Genomic DNA, 21,633 nt, shown 5'->3' with positions numbered 1-21,633 from the left:
TCATTACCTTTTGCTTAAAACCAACCCCCCTCTAATTCTAAAAAGTGGTACTCATTTTCCTGAAAGTATGTTTAATTTCTTCAGTACCAAAACACTTGAGTTACGTTATATTCTGCTTCACTAATTTTCTTTTGGCTTCAAAAGGATAGTTCAAGTTTATTTACTCTCTGTTTACCATACATAATCTGATTCTTAGTAGAGAAACAATAGAATTTATTTTACCTGTGGAAATGTGGTTTAGTGTTGGCGTGTGCTCTTGAACAGCTGTCTGTTTTATATTTGGCTACATTTCACTTCTGGGTGAAGACCAGTCGGGGGTGGGAGGAGAAAGAGCACGAATGCCTGAAAATAGTTTCCCTTCTGATTTATGGGGATTTTACAATGTGGAATTTTCTCTTTACACTGGAATTCCAAATACCAAATTGATTTTTATGTTGAAATGAAATGGAAATGCAAAAAGTTGTTTTAACTTGAAATGCTAGTACCTCATGAAAATCTCAAATGTGGCCTTTTTTCTGTTTTGTTATCACATACTATATTTTAGTGTACTGCATTGTCTCTTTTTACATGCCTAAGTCATCAGAAATGCTAGGAACTTGAATTTGAGCATTTTTGTCAGCTTGGCATTGCCAGCAGGGCCCCGAGGTGAACATGATGGAATGTGGACAAGACATGGTATCCAGAGCAGAACATTTATTTATTTGTAATCACCAGCATCAAGATCAAAAGATGAGTGTATGAAAGCATTGCTCTGTTACACATAGACAGAGCTGCTGCAACAAGAGATAAATTGGTACAGGAGTTAGACTTTCACCTGAAACTGGATAACCAATGATGTAACATGATTTTGAATTTTCATGCAATCTAGTTAATCTCACCAGACACAAAAACTAATTGTCCACAAGCAATATCAGACCTCTCAAGGGGAAAGATGTAACAAATAAGCAAAAATAATAAAACAAACAAAAGACTAGAAAACAGATTAGCTCCATGTTGCCTATAAATAAACTGTTGTATTCAAACCAGGACTTAAAAGCACAGTGCGATTTTCTTATTAAAAACATTTTTGTGTAATACAAGTATGACAATTCTTATAAAGACTGTCTCAATAATATACTTGAAGCTTTTTCATTAATTATCATTTAATCAATGCACACGTTATTCCCATCTCAGCAAAAATTTGAGAGCAATGAAACAAACAAAAGCTGAATAAATTCTGTTTAATATGGGTAAAAATTCAAAATTATTTCAGCAAGAATGACAATCAACCAGAAAGAATTATCACAATATTATTATTATTTGTTATTTCTTACGTGTGTTGCATCTTACGCATGTTATGGACTCTGCTGCCAGTACAGTGACGTTTAATAGAGATATTAACAGGTCTGCAGTTTTTCATAGAATGGAACCAATCTAGCAGAGTCATGAGGGAGAACTGCCACAGAATCAGATGAACAGAGAATCATCTAGGTTGGGAAAGACCTTTATGATGATTGAGTCCAACTATGAGCCTGACCTACTGAGTCCCATCACCAAAACACGTACCTTAGTGCCACCTCCACACATCTCCTTAATACCTCCAGGGATGGGGACTCCACGGCTTTCTTGGGCAGCCTATTCCAATGCCTGACCACTGTCCCCCTGAAGAAATTTTTCCTAATGTCCAACCTAAACCTCCCCTGAAGCAACTTGAGACCATTTCTTTGTGTCCTATCACTTGTCACCTGAAGAAAGACACCACCACCCTCCTTTCTGCAACCTCAGGTAGCAAAAGTAGCTACTGGAAAGGCAGTTGAGCAATGAAGTTTCCCCATAGGCTCCTTTTCTCCAGACTAAACAGTTATTTTAAGATCTCTGGCTTTTGGTTGGTTGGTTGGTTTGGTTTGGTTTGGTTTGGTTTGGTTGTGTGTATTGAATAGGTTTTACTTTTGGGGGGGTCTTTTTAGTGTGTTTTGAAATATTATTTTTGATTGCTGGGTTTAAACCGGTGTCTTAACAGTTCTTTGTTAGAATACTTTTTTGATGTGCAATAGCTTAATTCCTTTTTTTTTTTTTTAACTCTATTTAAATTCTGTTGCAGGTTCAGTCCCTTCTAGAAGGTTGAACACTATTAGTATTGCATGCTTTTTGCTCTAGGAGGCATTGCTTAATTGCTTGGTATATATTTATACCAAGAAGTAAAATTTCTGACACAGCCCGACATGTGCCTGTGAATGAAAAAAAATTAGTTTGCTATTTATTTTAAGGTTACACTAGGAGAGGCTAGGTAGGATGTAGGAAATCTGTAGAACAAGAATGTATTAGGGAGATTGTCTGTATAATGACCAGAAGTAAAACAGAAGTGCAAGCCAGATAAAGAATAGAGAAAAATGATCTGCAAAACTTAGAGCAGTATTGGAAAACTTTTTTCCTTTATTTAATTCTCAGATATCCATTTCCAAGGATATCTATAACCTTGACGATTTGTCTTTTCAGCTCTGTAACACAAGCAATAAGTATCCATTTAAGCAATGCTTTCCCTGTTCATAAGAAGATGCAGTGACAGTAACTAAATTTGGATAATGTTCGGCAAACATACCCTTTTCTAGGGAGAATTTTAATACATTTAGGATAAACACCTGTTTCTATTAAAAAAAAGAAAAAAGTGTATAACCTCAGTTCATTAGTGTTAGGTCATAAACTTTCTCTTTGTTGCAGTAGCTACCGCAATTGCTAGAAAGTTCTAGCAAATACACTTTATAACTTTTGTTGAATAATATGTGGATGAATATTTGTTAGCAGACCAACACCTGCAGCAATAAAAATGTGTGAAGGGTTACCAGGAACGCTTATGGAACATACACTCCACCTGAACTGTAAGGTTAATTGAAAACAGTTTTTTCCCCTTAAATTAACAGTACATTGGTGTATCCAAGTTCTCAGTTTTCTATCACAACATAGGTGTGCAGACAGTTTGTTTAGATGTTTAAATCTTTTCCCATCTGTTCTGTCGAATTTATTGATTGAGCAAGCTATTTGTTTGTAATGTCCTATCGGAGAGTCTATATATAATGTATTAAGAGTAACCATAACTAGGTAAATATGCATTTTTTTTCCCGATAAGTTGCCTTAGTTATCTAGCAGAAAGTACCAAAATGAGATTTTGAAGCTGTTCTTTTAAAAATGAAACCCATTTGTAGATCAACAACAAATTATATGAAGCCTTCCATTTGCAATGCTATTGCTATATTTGTCAGTTTGTAGAGTCCAGAAGTTATAGCAACTAATTAATGTTCAGTGGTCTATTGGAAGTATAGTTCTTGATTGTGTGAATTTTTGGTGTGCAACCAAAAAATATTCCAGAAGTTGCTTATCAGAGATGCATTCTTTCAAGAAAATGCAGTACAAATAAAGTTAAGGGTTTTTCTATATTCAGCTCAGTTTGTGATTATTGACATATCAGAGAATCCTAGTTTCACTGAATTCAAGGGGAAAAAAAAAGACTGACTTTAGATGATCATAGGTTTCATATAGGCTGCCAACCTTCCATTTTTTTTTTTTTTTTCCTCCACAAAATCATGCGCATTGCATGTGTTTATGTTGACTTATCTTTTTTCTGATTCATTTAACTGCCTGGTTTCTAAGTCTCTGTCCCAAACCTTTGCAAATAAGAGTTTGCAAATGTATCTACAAACAGTTGTGGCAGGCCAGAAAACTTTTGGCTCTAGCTACTTAAGGTAGAATTTTGAGTTTTGTTTAGAGGGTTTGATGGTCTTTGCTCTGTTTACGTAGCACTATCTCATACATCCTTGGCCATTTTTTACTGTCTTATCCTCACCAGCAACTCTGAAGGGTGTAGACACCCTTCAAGAGAGTAGAATCTCTGGTGAATGCTTACTTTTCACTTTTTACAGTTTTATTTTTATTTTTATTTTTTTTATTTTTTATTTCCCCTGCTATTCCAGTAAGTTTTAGAGAGAGCTGGGAGCAGTGTTCTAAAGCATGAGAAACTGTGGCATGGACTACTACTGCTGTCCAGCTTTCTTTGAAGCGTATATATGTGTGTGTGTTTGTGTGTGTGTATAGAGATGTAATACTTCTTATATATAGCTCCTGACTAATGAAACAAGTACTGTTTTAGCTAGTGTTGAGATTTTAATGTAAAACAAGCATAAGAGCTGTGCTTTGTTGCCTTCTGTGCACAATACAAATGAAGTTATAAGGTAAATAAATAGCTTTCCCTTAGCTGAAACTATAATATTGTCCAGTGCATCTAAAAGATCCATAAAAGCACTAAAGTACCTGCATATGCCTGGAAGCAGATGCCTGACTAATGTTTCTTGGTTGTTACAAAGTGTGTATGTTATTTAACCTCCTGCATGTTTATCTAAAACTGGAGAAACACAAACTTTAGTAGCACCTGTGCAGCTTTTTAAAAGCATCCATATAAATCCAGGCTATGTCCTCTTATTACAGATGTAAGTTTTAAAGCAGCATCAATGCCCATAAAAATGGCAATGGTTTCAGTGCAGCAATTAGTTTTTGCCCACTTTGGAGCCCTTTCGTACTGCTAGAGTGCTTTAGAGAAATACAGGTTGGGAAGGGAATCAGGCCCTTCATCTTGCCATTAAGTGAGAACGGCTGCTGCAGCTGTCTGTGTGCAGGAATAGCTGGGAGAGTCTGTAACTGCTGTGGTGAGGACTGTGGGTGGAGTGTGACAAGCATTTCTTTCGGTGGCAATTCCATGTTCCACACCACCTGCCCTGGGGTTTCCACTTCTGCCTTCTCACTTGTGCTACTACAGCTGTTCAAGTAATTATTTAGTGACTTAGGCCCAAAGACTTGATTCAAGTTGAATAACCCAGGGTGAAACACTTTTTTCTCTTTTTCTTAGTACTGGTCTACTCTCTGACGTAGTGTTGCATAATTTTAGCAAGATAAGTGAAGTTGTGGTGAGGGAAGAGAAATGAGAGCGTGCATTAGGCTGGTGCTGCCTCTGGAAGAACGTCACTGAGCTAGAGCCCTAAAAACAAACAGTAAGATTCTGTAATAAAAGTAATAAAAGCGATGGTCGCTTCTTGTGTTTTATTTCTCATAATCTATGGCATCATCCAAACTGAACATCACTCAGCAGACCTACTGCTTTACTTGACACTGGGAAGTCACTTGTACAGTGCTGGATGTGAGGTGTAAAATAGGGATGAGTGACTATGAACGGTATCCAGGCACTGAAATCACATCACACTGGAGCTCTCATCTCCTAAAACCTCCACTAGGTCTTGATGAGGTGGCTTGGAATTTTCATACCTTATGTGTAATGGTAGAAGAGGCAGATGAAGGAAGAAAAGTTGTATACTTGAATGATTTGACCATTTTAATCTGGGGGAAGAAAGCATGTAAACTTCATCTGTACTTCATGAAAATACACCTGACTGGAGTATGTACTCAGTATAGCTGCTCTGTCTGTAGCTTATGAGTTCCATGTGATTCTTCTGTTTGATACCTCTAGAAAACAACATATTGCTTTGTAACAAGTATCAGAGTGGATAAGCATGTGCCTTTTATGATAGTTTTGGTGGTCCTGCTGCCTACCCTGCTGCAACTGTGAAGGAAGTGGGTTGTTAGGATAGTGCATTGTCTTAAAGACGGATTTGTGTGCCCTTGCAGGGGAACAGGAATTGGATGGAGTTGATGGAGGTTGTTTTAGAGGGCAGTGTACAAAGTCTGAGACCAAAATTTCTGCTGAGGTTGGCCAGGTGCTTAGACTGGCACCCCCTGTATACAAGAGTACCCCACATATACTGGAGGAGAGCAATAGCTGCTCGCCAGCCCTCACAACCTCAGGAGACATTTCTAAAAGCAGGCATCTGCCTCCTGATATGCAAAAGTTTTAATTACTCACAGGTACAGAGTATGCAACTGTGTCATGTTTGTTTAGCACTGGGCTGAAGCTTTCCTGTCCTGCGTTCAGTGTAATTAAAACCAAATCCCTAAACTCCAAGAATTGTTTGAAAAGGACCCTGTAATGCTATAGACGTGTGCATATAGACACGCTCTTGTGCCTACTGTAATTGTATAGATTTCATCATAGGAGCTGTTGGACTCCAACACTTTCATTGATTTCTCACAGTCCAGAAATCCTGGGATTTCTTAACACCATGAGGAATAGAAACGTCCTAAAGAAAATAGTTGTGTGTATTTACTGTGAAAACATTGTGCCATTTTATTCCATTTATATTAAAATAAATTGAGATGCAGTTTCCTTTATTTACACTGTTTTCAGGCTGTTTTCCTTTTGCCTAAACGAAACCCTTTTGATGCTCTTGCTTGTCTGGCTGGCTGTAAACCAGGTATTTAAACAAAAATAAAGAGTTGCCAGTTTTGCCAGCTGGGGATGAGAACCCGGCTGGTGATATGCGGGTTCGGGAGGCAGTTAATCCAGCTTTTATGCTTTTTTATGATTTTATGTAAAAAGAGGTTAAAAATCACATTTGGCTCTTTCTTTGTACCACTGTTTTGTTGCTGTTGTGGGAATGCAGCAAAAGGTTGCTCATACTTTTTATTATTATTAGGTAAAGTCCTGCATAAATTAGGTAAAGCCCCAGATACAGTTTGCTTTAGCTGTTGGGCATGTGATTTGTCTTGCTCAGAGAATGAAATGTTTTATGTTCCTGTTGCCTTCTTTTGTAAATCGTATGTGCAAAACACACCTCAGCTTGCTTGTAAAAAGAATCTACCACTGCCTCACAATTTTACATATTTTAGTAACTTCAAAAGAAAAAAATAGCTAATGGTACAAATAGGAGAAATAATAACAGTGGTAACACATGTATCAGAAAAAATATATAATGCTTTTATTCTGTGGCAGAAGAAATGGTGATTTAAAGACCCAGTGACACAGATTTCATATCATTTTTTTCATCAAATAGCTTGCAGTATTCTGAAACTCATAGAATGTTTAATTATTTTTAAAATGCAGGAGTTATTTTAGTTGGTTTTGTCGTATGTACTTATTCAGATAATTTGTTGTGTTTTACACTTTCCAAAATTTCACCCTCTATTTAGAAATATCAATGATGTAACGAGTCTGTGTGTTTTGGCACAGTTGTAAATAGTATGTGTTAATGTGTTAATATTTACGATTTTTTAATCATATATACACAAGAGGGATTTGCAATACACTTCTTTTCATCATGTTTCTACTACGTATCCTTAAGGACAGTGAAAACTAGGAATATGAATGCATTAATTACCGTGGGATTGTCAAAATTGCCGTACTGAATCAGATGTATGTTCTACTAATAGCACATAGGAGATACTTCAGAGCAGGACTTGGATTCACTGTGGAAGAAAAAGGAGAGGCAGATAAATGAGCTCTACACCCCACATTAGGACTGGCTGGTGTAGTGCGCATGTCCTCATATGATACGATGTGGTCATGGCCACTTGGTGTCCCCCGATAGGTGAGGTCTGTGTCTGTCCTTGCTTCACAGAAAACTATTGGAAGTATTCTTACGCTTTTTAGAGATTCCCAATATAATATGCTCATGGAAAAAGTTTATTTCTGATCTTCTAGAGTTTGCCTTATTCCTTGAAGCCTGAAGGTGTTACTACACATCACCAGGCTTTCTCTAGCATGTATCTTAATGACAGTTTCTGTGTGTCTTCCTGTTTGAATCGGGGTAAGCTCTTGGTGGTTTTTGTTGTCTGCAATGGTGTGTTGCAAAAGGCATTTGTTTTCTGTCGATTAGTTTATGTTTTTTAATCAGTTGTGCATACTGCTTTTCAGAAGCTGCCTTTTAGTGATACAGAAACCACGGAATATTCTTTAATTCTTTATAGAGTCCATCTATATTAGGTGCATTTCTTTGGTCTTTCTTTCTGCTCATTATTTACATTTAATTTCTTGTTTTAAGGTTTTTGCCTCTTTAAAATACATTTCTACAGCAAATACTGGCAATTTAGGCACGCGCCATTGTAGTGCCCTCTGTTACCATTTATGAACTTCTAATTTTTATGACTTTTGAGTGAAAGGGTGTGATCAGATTTCTGTGCATTATTATGTGAACTATGTATATATACATACAGTAACCTTTAGTTTCCTTATCCCTTACACAGACTCATTCTGTCTATGCTGTTGTTATGTTGCTTCCATTTCTGTAATTCAGTATAAAGATCTACTGAGGTCAAGAGATACTGTTTAGATTCCTTATTGCGATTCTCTAGAGCTCCTGAGAGGAGGACTGTGGAGTAACTGTTTTTAAGATAAGACACACAACATTGGAGGCATTATCATATTAACAAATGATATAAGCATTATATTTCTGTGATCATATAATATCATATAAACATACAGTATCGTGCTAAACATAATATTGTATAAATGTTGCCGTACTTCTATGCACTAGTACAGTTCAGCTACTTTTTTTTTTTTTACTTTTTTTTTTTCAGCTACTTTTGGACTACTTCATGGAACATAATGAACCTTGTTGCATGGTATAGAAGAAAACACATTCATATAGAGATGCATTGAATAGACTGAAATGATCATGCCTGAAGTAGTGCGTGTATTACACGTGTATTACAGTTGGCTTTGATTTCTGTTGTAGGTGTTGGAAGATAATGACTATGGTCGCGCAGTGGACTGGTGGGGATTAGGTGTTGTCATGTATGAAATGATGTGCGGAAGATTACCGTTCTACAACCAAGATCATGAGAAACTATTTGAACTGATACTAATGGAAGACATAAAATTTCCTCGAACTTTATCTGCAGATGCAAAATCATTACTTTCAGGCCTACTGATAAAAGATCCAAATAAGCGGTAAGTAAAATTACTTAGGTATACAGTGATAGTAAATACTCTGATTATAATGGGTAATGTAGGCCAGTGGTGCCTGGTCTTCCTGACTGAAGGATCTTTCAGTCATAGGAAAGGGCCATACACAGCCAGACAGAGTTCCACACAGCCTCAGAGTTCCACTTTTTCAATGCAGCAATAATATACAACAGTGAGTTTAACAAGCAAAAAGAGAAAAGGGATGTGGAAGAGAATACTTTTTTAATCCTTCACAACAAAGTCAGATCTTTTCAGGTTTAGATTTTGTACTGGAACAAAGGGAGTGCTCTAGATTGATTTTCAGAATATGAATTAGCCCTGAGTTGGCTATAATGCTTAATGGGAATAAACCACTTTTTCTTGGAAGTGATCATGCCTGAAGACATGTAAAAGCTGCCACAGCTAAGTTTTATTAAAGCACGTAAAAAGAAGACGTATTAGATCATGTAAACTATAAACTTGTTAGATAATACATCTTATGTGTGAGATGTAAGTTGTTTGGAAGCAAGCATCACCCAGCTGCTGCCTACACCTCTTTGTTGTGGGCTTTTACCTGAAAGATTGTAGTCTAGGTGATCTATTTTCCAGTGCCTCCTGCACTGGGCCAGCAGTGTCCAGTCCCTCTAGTTCCAAAACAAATCTCTGTCTCTGTAAATCAGTGAGATTTGTCTCTTTTTCCCAGTCTTCCTGGTCTTCTTGGTCCCTTAGGCTGCAGGCATTCTTCTGTGTCCTTCTCACTTCTCTAGTCCTCCTTCATCCTCAGTTTGTACTCAAGTTTTTTGTAGCAGGCTTGTGCTTGCTGGCACTCAGGGCAGGACCTGTCACCATGTCCCTCTGAGGGACTCAGCTGCACTGAGCTTGGTGTAGCAGCCAGGACAGTACAAGCATTCAGCCTTTCCATTGCTGCCCATCAATATCTGTTTTAACTAAATTTACTCCATGTACTAAAAGCAAATTGTGACCAGCCAAATAAATACATGGAAAGTAAAGTAAAAATTTGTCTCTGTAGTAATTCCTAATGCATTTTAACCTCCAAACAATTTGAGCCATCAAACATATTAACCTTTAGAATTTTAGATACTTCCCTGTAATTAATCTTTGCAGACAGTAGTGTTTATTACAGACTTATATTTACAAGCTTATTCATATCCAAGTTCCGGTGCTAGCTACTGATAAATAGGGTAGGAGCACAAAGGTTAACTGCAGCACAGCTTTTCTCTGAGCAGCTGGATGGGAAGATACTGAGAGAAGTCTGGAGACTGCAGACTTGGATGCTTAGTGGAGATGTAGCAAATTTTGAAATGGATAGCTGAGAAACAAAGAAAAATACTGCATGGAAATGAGAATAACTTCATACCCAGGCACTATAGGACTAAGGTAGTTGTCCAGAATGCTTCTGTAATTTTGCAAATTATTGCTCCTTGCAATAAATACGTTAGAGAGGAATTTATCTTAAAAGGTTGCTTTAAAAACTTTCTTTATATCTTTAGCAATTCATTTCAATGAAACACAAACTGCCTGTGTAATTCTCCTTGTTAGTATTTAACAATTATGGGCAGTTTGTTCACTTAAGATTACTATTATTTTATTTTTTTTCATGTTGCAACTTCTTTCAGTTAGACCATAGGATAGCTGGACTTGGGAAGAAGTTAGATGAAAGTTGAGCAGTCCTGAAGTCCAACAGCTGTTGAAAGGGAGCAGAGGTTCCTTCCCCTGGATGTGTGGCTCTATCTCCACCAACAACAGCTTAAGGGATCTCACTGAATGTTTTTGAGTCAAATTTGATTTGCTGAAGCAACAACAAAAGCCAGTTCGTTCTTGTTTTCTTGTTGTAGGGTTTGTTTTTTTCCACATTAGCGAGCTGACTCAGCTCTCGGACTCCAGTGAGTATTGTGATCAAAACGATGCTGTAGTTGGAAGTGAGAGGGGAGAGGTATGGGCAGGTGTGGGACCCTCCTCTTTTGGCAGCAGTGACTGCTTACATGAGCTCAAATCACCCCGTGCAAGTTCACTCAAAGTAGGTGGAATTCACTTCCTAAGATGATTTGCCAGAGTCTGGCTTTGGCAAGCTATGGGCCACAGTGAATAGTGTGGTTATTTACAATGGCCTTTAAATAACCTTCTCAGCAGGCCTACAATTTATTAATTTATACTAATTGACTCAGATTGAGACTATTTTATGGTAATTGGTTAATTGTTACAGCACCCAGATGCAACAGCAGCGAACACTGTATAAAAATGATGTGTGAATCATTACTGATTCAGTGCTTGGCACCTCCCTGGCAAAATTTTGTGTCAGTGCTGTTAGGTTGGTTATGGTTTTTAATAGTGCCAGAACTTCAGTTGGTCTTTCAAGAAATCTAAAGTTAATTATGTCTTTTAAATGAGTGGTTTATTAAAAACTGATTGTGGACAGTAATGAACACCATAGTTGGAATAATCAAATAGAACAGAACATGGTTTGGACAATTTTGTTACTGCTTTTTATCTTGATATCACCTGAATTCATATTAAACAAGTGAGAATTTCATATTAAATAGGTCAGAGTTGTTCCTGCATATTCAGAAGTTGTCATTTTTCTGAAAATTAAAGTAATTTAATTTCCTTTTAAGAGTAATGATTGTTTAATATGATTTTTTAAATTCTCTCTTTAGACTTGGTGGAGGCCCAGATGATGCAAAAGAAATCATGCGTCATAGTTTCTTTGCTGGAGTAAACTGGCAAGATGTATATGATAAAAAGGTATGTTTTTATATGACATTGAATAATCTGGCTTCTGTTAGATTGTTTCAACTGATAAGTCATAGAACTGTTGCTCTTTGGAACCACGTTTTTCTTTGCAACTTTTCATGTTAATACATGCAAATAATTATTCTGAACTAGGTGAACTTACTTAATCTTCCATTTTTCAATTTGCCACTAGACCAAAAATAAATTTTGCAAACCAAACTAAACTCAGCAAAGACTTTTCTTTTGTTATGTTAATGTCCATTTTTTTCCTTTACTTTTTTTATTCCTGGTTGTTCAAGAGAAAAGTAGGTGTATGAATGTTAAAAAAAAATAAAAAATCCTGAATTTTATTTCTGCCTTTAATTGAAAAATTGATTTTTTTGAAATTTTATAATGGGGAGATTGAAAGCAAAAATCTACTTTCTGATTATTTATGTTTAAGTAGATATTTTTTTCAAACTAATTTTTAGAGAAGTATATAGGAAAATTAAAACAACATTATACTTCTGAGCCAAAACAGCTTGTGGAGAAAGAGAGTACTGGGAATTGGATTTGAACAGTTTTGTCTAAACGCAGTCCTGTTCCCGTAATGATCAACACTTAGGGAATGATTTTAGAAAATGAATTTATCTTACTAAGTAGTGAAACTCAGTTTGACTTAAGTTGTTTTTATATACATAAGCTGATTTTATCTCAGTACTTGTGTAAGAAGTTTCTTGTTGCTATAAAACCTTTCTATTTTGATGAAGTCTTTTTTCTGTGCTTTTTTTTTCCAACTGTTATATATTGTTAATCTGCCAGTTGAGCTGCGTAATTTTAAAATTTTTCTCCTCTTTTGCTTTGTTCAAAAAAAAGGAAAATGGAAGACATACGAATGAGCAGAATATGTTTATGCTCCAATGTCAATGCTACAAACTGTTTTTTCAGTTGTTGTTGAACTGGGATTTTAAAAATGTGTGGTTGTTGGTGTGGTATTTCTCTGACAAATACCAGAATTGAAATGCGAACCTTATATTATGATACAAAATATGGTACTCTCTGAAGTTACTTGATACGAGTGTGATTTTTCCCTGGCAGTATCATGATGTTTCAAGAACCTTGCAAATAAATAATCAGGACAAGTATATTGATTAGGCTACTGGTTGGTTGTGTAAGGACATTGTAGAGAAATATTTGAGGATAAAATCTGAAAATGGAAGTTGAGGACCTGGAATTGGTTGGATTGACACGTGCCATGATTGAATGAGAAAGAAAAAGCTGTTACATTACTCTTCCTCTGTTGAGAAAGATTTCGTAATTGTTTTGCATTAGAAACTGAGTTCTCAATTCTACACTGTGTTCAACATCAAATTCAGTTAAGAAAATATATATACTCTTAACTTACAAGCATGTGCTTCGAATCTTTCCAAATCAACATGGCAAGTGCTTTACAGTCATGATCTTATTCTGAGCTATTAAAATAAATGGAGGTATTTTGCTTCTACATAAACGTAGGTATTATGTGTGCCTTTATGCTCGTGGAGGTGGATATGGCTTATTGGAGTGTTATAACTGGAGAAATTGCAGTCACTCTTTGTTTACTCTGTCCACTGCTGCTTTGAGAAACTAAATTTGCTAGTAAAAAATGAATTGGATTTCCTCAGTTAACTTCAAGGACCACAGGAATTATTTTTGTGCAGTATTGGCATGCAATGTGTTCTTTATGGGTAAAATAGCTCATTAAAATTACTTCTGACAGTACATTTTTCTGTTTAATTCAAAAATAATTTTATTGCTATTATGAAGCCATTTGTCTGGTTGGTTGAGGTGTCCAGTCATTCCTCCTGTGCATGCACTGTCCTACCAGTTCTGAAGTATGCAGAGTGGAAGACTGTGCTCGGAAATGTAAACTTCAAGCATAATAATAAGCTTAATGAACTTTAACTGAGCATTTTTATTACAATGCTTATGTGAATATTTCTGAGATTTTGGTGTGTGATACGATTTCTAAAATAACTCAGGAGTATGCATCAAACACATTTGATTTTCAAATAGCTTTATCCTTTATGCTTGTTTCTCTGTTGCTGTTTATTATTAGTAGTAGGGTCACTTGATTAAATTTATAGTTGATATAATTATTTGCATAGTAAAAGTATTTCACAGTATTCTTGTTTGAGGTTTATGCACCATGAAACTGTAATTTTCTGGCTGCATTTCAGGCATGTGTTTCTGTTAGTAACGAAAGAACTGAAGTTCACATTCAGAGTAATGGAAACCAAAAAATCATGTGGATTTCAAGTAGTTTCTGGGGAATAGTTTTGTGCATGTGCATGCTGTGCCGTTGTGCCACTGATTTTATCATTTTTACTCAAGATTAAGGACATCACTGTACTTACGAGGGTGTCTCTTTACTGGTGTGATTAGAGACAGAATTCTCTGTCTGTAAACTTGGAGTGTTTCATGCAACAAACAGCAGCTCTGTCAGGTCAAATGGATCCAAATGGTCAAACAGAATTATTAGCTCTCTGATACTGCTAACTAATTCAACTAATTTGGTACTTCACAATGATAATAAAATGTTGCATGGTACACTGGAGCAGAGAAGGTCGTTGCCTTTAAATGAAAAATGTATAGTACTTAGCATTTGCGATCAGATGTGTTTATTTTTGGCAGAAAAATCATGAGGGCATATGAAAGAGAGCAATCTGTGCCAGGTTCTTCCTGTGATCAGCTCAACCCTGATGAGTTTTCATCTCTGTGCATGAGTATGAGAAATTGAATAGTTTGGCAAACTCTGAAGACTTCAAAAGCCCGTACACTTCTAAATAAATTATTTGTTTTATTTTTAGCTAGAATCAGGAAGCTTTTTGACATTTCTCTGTTACTCATTTAAGAATAGTTTTAGAGTATTTTTATTTGGGTTGCAAAAATATTCTAAAATTGTCAGATGTTCTGTCTAGGATCTTTCACTGAACAAAAAACACATAGGCATTAATTTAAAGGTAGGAATTTGGGTATGTCTTCAGGCATGCAGCTTGAAGCACTCGGGTAGCCTCATGTTAGAGGAGATCCAGACCTTTTAGCGAATTCTGGGTTTCCTTCTGCATGTAATCTGGATGAAAAAAGGAGGAAGCTGTGCAGGAATTTGGGCTGAGTTGCATATATCATCTGATTTCTGCTAGTGTCTCTGGTTATTTCTGGAGCAAATTTCTTTGTTAGTACTGGGAGGGGAGGAGGGGCAAGTGGCAGCAGTGGTTGCAGCTGAGGTGCCCAACCTCGCTGAGGACTGATGGAGCAGTGCTGCCAAAGGCACCTCTCTTACAGCAGCATGAGGTCGGACAGCTGCACAAAGCTGTTCCTTATCCTCCAGCTGTGACGGCTTTTGCTTTACTTAAGGCACAACCACAACAGATGATGAAATCCCCTGATTAAAGCTCAGGGTTCAGGTCTGGCAAAATCTGCGACATAACTACAATGCTGAATACGTATTTAAGTGCTTTCGTGTATCAGATTTTAAGGGAAGGGGCAGGAGGGAAATACGAAAATGCCAACATCTGGTTCTAGGCAGTTGCTGTTTGAGTCGTACTATTTTGGCACAATTACCCGCTGTGTAATAAAGCCTGTAGAAATGACCCTTGTTGCTTGCTTTTGTGTTGTTGCCATGCAAAGTAGTAAAAAGATCAGAAAGCTGCTAACCAGTCTGATCTTTTCATTGTGTTTCCAGTGATACTATAAACTGTACGTGCACAGCTAGTGATTGATTACCACCCCTTTGCCCAGCTGCTTGAATTTACAAAGAGGAGAGTATAACATAAGGGTGTCTGATCCTTAAACAAGCCATTGCTGCTGTAGCCCTAAGGCTTGTGACTTCCCTCTGCCTTATCAGCTGCTGGAAAAACTGGGTTCAACTGTGGGCAACCCCCCCGATGATGTGGTGTGTCCCCCTGCACTAAAACCCCAGATCTGCCTCCTCCAGGCTGTCTGAGACCACCTCCAACCCCACAGCACGTATGGTTGGTTTCCTACCAGGGCTTGTAGGCTATTCCTGGTTCCCTGCTGTCCTTTGGCTTGGCCACCCGCATGGGGCAGAGGAGCCAGTCCCCACGGCAGTACTTGCTGAGCAGCGTGATGCTCAGCTCCGGTCACTGTCTTGCCCTCAGTGGAAACCAGTTTGGGGGTGGGATGCAGCTGGGGATGGCTCTTCTCTTCAGTGAGCTCAACTCAGTAATTTTGTGGTCTTTGTCTTTGCTCCATCGTGGTGAATTTGCCCAACCATTTCCCCAATTTATTAGGGAAGGACGTACAGACTGACAGAGTGCTCATCAGCTCCTGTTTCCTTTGGTAACTGAGCTAGCGTCAGAAAAAGGACACAGGGTATCATTAGGAAAGGAAAACCAGTACTTTAAAGAACTTACATATTTTTATTTAAAGTGTTGTTGACAGCCTATTGTTGAAAACTGAGCTAAAGGTTTTGTGTTGTTAGTATCTCTGCATGATTTTTAGGATCACAAGCTATTTGCTTTGAAGGGAGCTTAGAAGATATAAATGAGGAAACACATTGACAGATATGCATCAGAAAAAATGTCAGATTTTGAGACAGGCTTTGCTAGTGTCCTTTTAAGGTTCTTTATTGTGGTATTTGGTTGTTATATTCATTTATATAATGAATTTCAGTTTATGTGAAAATAGGCTGTTTACTTGGAATGTCATTTAGTAAATTATCCAGTCTGTTAATGCAAATACATATTTCTTTGAGTTGGGAAGTCTGAGAATTGTGACATGTTTTCAGCACTTAAAGCCAAGCCTGCCTGTGATGAAACACAAAGGTGTGTTGCAGTGACGCGACCCCATTCTCTTCTTGCCGTATAATGCACGTGTTCTGCCATTCTCATTAGTCTAATCCATCTCCTCTGCTTGATTCTTGAGAATAACAGTTTTGCAGTTTTGGTAACATAGCTCTCCAGGGAAGGTTAACAGAGAAGGAAGTTTGATTCCTGGACATCAGATTATGAGCACTTAACTACCAATACATAATTAACTTTCATAGCCAGAAAGAACTGTAACATTTGACACAATTTTTGACATATGTCAGACCTGAATAATAAACTAGATGGCAACTGTTGAAATACAGCATATGATGACAATACAAGGCATTATTAAAATATCTGTTTTGTAGTTATTTTTATAATACATTTTCAAAATACATAAGCTGTGAGAAAAGCAGAATTCATCTCATACATTGTAATTCATTAGTAAAGAGGAAAACATGTTGGGATGCAACAGTGATTTTTTTTTTTTAATTGGACAGCTCACAATGTCATATTCAAGTTGAACCATACATAAAAGTCAAACAGTTATTCCTCATGATTAAAAACTGAAACAGGACAGCAGTGCTTACTTTTTAATATTTATATGATACTTAAAGAATTAGTGTGTTTGTGAGTTTTGTGGTTATAAAATAATTACTTAGTTTATTTAAATACCTTGGGTAATTCAGTGGGGGTGGTGTATAGCTGCACCTCACATGCCTTTTACACTCATCTCAGAGTATTATTCAGCTGTAGGCTGTTGCTGGATGGGATTTTTATGATTGTGTTAATTTTGAGTCTTTGGAAGGAAAATTCCTTTTAAATTAGAAGGAGAAGGAAGATCACACTGCAATTTTCATTTGACAGGCCAGGTCCATCACAGTCACTGACGTAGCTTCAGCCACTTCCCGTGCAATCCAAGACAAACTGATCCTGTCTGATAATCTTTGAGCTAATAAAGTTACCTATTTTCTCTCATACTGAAGTATTTGCAAAGTTGTTTACTCAGAGTGAAAAAGCTGAAGGTGTAGCACAGTCTGTCTGTTCATCCCAGTGAATGCAGTAGTCAGGTACTGTATCTACCCCTTTTGTTCCCCCAAGAGATGGGTGTCAAGTTTCCCAGGTCCTGAATTGTGGAAAAACAGTGGTGGTCCTCACATGCTGCTCTTGATGGATGCCAGGTGGGAATGCCACTCCCTGGAAGTAGTAAAAATACTGAGAATTTGATACTGCTTCTGCTGTCATTTCTAGTATCAAACCTTGGAAATGGCTGGGGCACATTCAGACCGACAGGTGCGAAATAGGATTTGTCTTAAACATCAACTCTTATAACTCAGTGCTGAATTTAGTTTTTCAGTTCTTTATTTGTACGCATGTGTATGTATGTACATATACATCTGTGTGTGTGTGTGTGTAAGACATGAACACACACGGTCTGTACTTCTGGTCCTTAGAGGCAACTGCTGAGTGCTGAACATGTATAACTCTCCTGTTTGGTCAAGTGTCCTCCTCCGGAAATTGACCAGGCTGCTACCAGAGGGCAAATTGTCACAGGGTGAAGATAGGCAGCCAGGACCAGGACTGAGCACCACAAGCCTTGCACAGACTGACAAGGCAGAGTTTACTGAAGCTGGTATTGTTGCTTTTGGCCACCCATTACCCTGTGTGCCTCGCAGTGCTCACATTCTCCTTTTGGTCTTTCTGACTTCTTGGGTCAGAAGTGGGGAGAAGCTGTGGTGAGAGCGGCTAGATGCCATGTCCTTGTGGCATCACAGCACAAAATGTCACTGGGTATAGAGAGACATTTTCATGTTGTGATCATCAGAGATGTACTCAGTGTTGTGGGCATTGTTCTTTGTCATTGAGCGTCTGAGCTTAAAGCTTTTGGGCTGTATGGAGAAATTTCTATGTTATTATTCAGGCCCTGTGTCAGTGTAAGTGGTTATCTCTGCAGCAGTTGCATCTTATTTGTCTTTCTAACAGTTTCATTACAGCTGAAATTTTGGGAGAGTTTTACTTTCTGCTTTTAAATAAAATCTGACAATTAATGAACAAAGGTGGCATCCCTCCAGAAAGATAATTGCCAAATTTCTGTAGCATGGCCTGGCATGTTGGTGACATGGCTTACAAAATCTGTCTCACATGAATGGTTCTGCCTCTAATCTCCTGACTGTATTGTGGAGGTATAGTGTCCTTCTGTGTGCATTTGTGCACATCATTCGTACGGTGCTCCCTGCTCCTGCTTTATGTGGAAGGATGTAAGGAAAGCACTTTATCCCATTTGTCCCATTTTCTTCTGGAGGTGATACGCAAGCACTGCATGCCAGTTCCTTTTTTCTTGACAGGAATTGTGCAGCAACTGGTAAATTATTTTAGGGGCTCTCTCTTTAAATTGGGGAGTCTGTGTTAAAGGTATCCCAGCAATTATGTGGAGGTCAGAGAGGGAATTTATCTCTGGAGGGGAAGGTGTGTATGTGAGGGCAGAACAGGCCCCTGCAGCGTGACTCTGAGACTTTAGGCTTGGCTGTTCTGGTGTGAGGGCGTAGAGCAGGTCGAGGGGAATGAACCCTGTCTCTGGGTATCCTCTCAGCTGGGAAGGTGATGCTGAGAAGGAAGCAGAGCATGTGGGAAGAGTGAAAATACCTTCCTCTTGCTCTCTCTTGTGTTGTGTTTGTGCCTCTTGCTCTCAGCTGCCATTTTCTCTTTCCCCTAGGCTGTCAGTGTTGGTGTACGTGAAGGTACAGCCTGTGTAAATACCAGCCATGTGGCTGCAGGGTTTGTGTTTACAGCCACTGAAGCCCCCTACTGCTTTTCATGTCTCAAGTATGAAAGGTACTTCTGTAAGATGACTGAATCCCGTAGCACCAGTGACATAAATCTGCATCAGGTTCCTCCCTTCTGGTTATAGACTGGAGTTCTGTTTGTTTTCTTGTTTCACTTCCCCAGACTTGTGGCATAGCCGCTGACTTACTGAATGGCGTTGGTAAAGAGTTTCCTATTAAACAGTTGAAAGTCTGGCTACCGAGTGTGGCACTGGAGGACCAAACCCCCTCCTGTTACAGAATGTGCTTGTTGCTGGTGACATTTGTGTTAGTGGTGCTTGTAAAGCCTGACTGAAATTGTTGTTGTAGTCACTTGTTCCTGAAGAGTCCTGAGTACTGTGCTTCCCTTACTAACGTCATAGCAAAGCCTGTTGATCTCAGTGGACAAAAAAGAGAGGAAAAAAAATAGAAGAGTAAATCAGTAATTAGCCAGAAATTTTTTAAGGAAGAACCTGCCAGCTGATGCATTACTTTTTTCCTCTTCAGTTGCAAATCCATGCATTGCTATATATTATGATCTTACATTGCCTGTCTTGTCTTTTTCATTACATAATTTTCTGGATAGAGATCAATTCTTTCTTTAACGAGGTCTTTCCTTGGCTGGTTTTATAGCACTACATAGTTGCACAATATGGCCCTGATAGGACAGGCTAGCTGTGTAAAAAAGTCTTTAAAATATGCATTGAACATAGTAAAATAATGAAGACTCATACTACCATAAAAAGGGATTATCAAAAGACAGCTTCTTAAAGTACATCATTTCTGTCATGAAATGAGTCTAGTGCATTGAGCCTGGTGGGAGGAGGAGGTTAACAGCAGCTTTGCTTCCTATGTGGGGTAAAATTAACAATTTACTTGCTCAGTGTTGGTGTTCTGGACTTGACAGAAATAACATGAAACTAGCGAAAAACACACACAAGGTCTGATAACATCAGTGAGCCATAACTTAAGCCCTTATGTAGAAAGGGAAATGGATATGCTGTCTTCAGGGTTTGCATTTTAAGTCATATGTGAGTGGATTACACCAAAGGGCTCCAAGTTACAGACCAAAATGCTTCCCTTCCATGAACTGCATTACAATATTATATATATTAACCTGCTGCGTAGTTTTGGACTGGCACAATACAGCATGAAATCCCATAGTCAATGTGCATTCCAGTTAATACCTGTGGCCTGTAGGATGTTCTTTTAGAGGAGAAGGTTTAAGGTGAGGCTGATGTGAGGGAGCGCTGCCTGTAAGCAGTGAGCAAATACCAGTTACCTGCTGCTGGGAAGCACTGCACTGTGTTGTGGAAGTAGGGGACAGGATCAGATCCAGAAATGTTGGGTTCAGGAACCTTACTTAAGCATGAACTGACCTTTTTCAAACATAAAATTTATTTTCACATTTACATGATTTATTTTAAAGGTAAGTTCTCAGCCTTACTGCTGAAAAATGGAATGCAGTGTGCTTACTGTACCCTCTGTGCTGTCCCTTTTGCCTCAGCTGTTCGTGCCACGCAGGTCTGGCAAGTACCTGGAGGTGCCTTTGCCCGACAGCTATGTAGGTAATTGAAACGGCCCAAAGAGTTTCTAGGTAATTATGCAGCTCAATTAATCTGCAAGTTATGTGAAAGTGATACTTTGAATTCAGCCTTATCTTGCTATTAGCTAGATTCTGAACTAGTATTTTTGGGATTGATTCTAATGACATGTATCTCTTACTAGGAGTTAGAGACCCATCTGTCTCTTGTTGGACCCTCTTGCAACTCCTTGTTTGACCTAGGGTGTAGAGAAAAAAAACAGCAACTTTAAATCAAAACTTTAATTCCTTTCTTGGTAGTAATTTGGTTGGCTTTAGGTATAGTAATTGTGTTTTGTTTCTTGGTCCCTTTCAGCTTGTACCTCCTTTTAAACCTCAAGTGACATCTGAGACAGACACCAGGTATTTTGATGAAGAATTTACAGCTCAGACTATTACAATAACGCCGCCTGAAAAATGTAAGTCAAAAATTATACATAAGCATAACTTAAAAATAATCGCTTTATAATAAAGCACTATGTATGAAAGTTCTTTTGTTTGAATGGAAAAGCTTACTAGCAAAAATCTTCACATGAAAGTGTGTAAATAAATTCTCAAAAACAGTCTTCATCTGAAGAAGGAATAATTACAAAGCTTGAAATATTAGATGTTAGACATGCTTTTGTTTGTTTGTTATATTATTACTATTATTTAACATAGGTCACAGTTCTGTAGTTCTTTCCTTAGGGAAAACACCAGCTTCAAATGTTTGCTGAGTGTCAGTAAAGGTCCCAGTTCAGCAAAGTAAATTGGAATATAGACCCTCCTTGGAGACTGCTATTGATTTCAGTGGGTTGTTTAAGTTTAGTGAGACACACATATTTTAAAGTACTTCATAGACTCCACCAATCCCCAGCCTCATCTCCCTGCTTGCCCACCCTCCAGAAAAAAAACAATCCCTTCCCCACGCCAAAC

The 21,633-nt window shown here is 38.0% G+C and overlaps 1 protein-coding gene across 3 annotated transcripts in view; it reads left to right on the top strand.

The window, feature by feature from the left end:
* The window catches only part of AKT3 (AKT serine/threonine kinase 3), a 158,108-nt gene that overhangs the window by 125,866 nt on the left and 10,609 nt on the right, over positions 1-21,633 (top strand). For all 3 annotated transcript variants that reach the window (XM_068676356.1, XM_068676354.1, XM_068676357.1), the window contains exons 11-13: positions 8,589-8,803; positions 11,473-11,560; positions 21,035-21,137. In XM_068676356.1, coding sequence (XP_068532457.1) covers positions 8,589-8,803; positions 11,473-11,560; positions 21,035-21,137 — 406 coding nt within the window. The remainder of the gene's footprint in view (positions 1-8,588; positions 8,804-11,472; positions 11,561-21,034; positions 21,138-21,633) is intronic.

The sequence above is a fragment of the Anas acuta genome, chromosome 3, assembly GCF_963932015.1.
Source record: "Anas acuta chromosome 3, bAnaAcu1.1, whole genome shotgun sequence".
Classification (NCBI taxonomy): Eukaryota; Metazoa; Chordata; class Aves; order Anseriformes; family Anatidae; genus Anas; species Anas acuta.
Note: the sequence above shows the minus strand (reverse complement) of the source record. Positions and strands in the feature narration are given on the sequence as shown.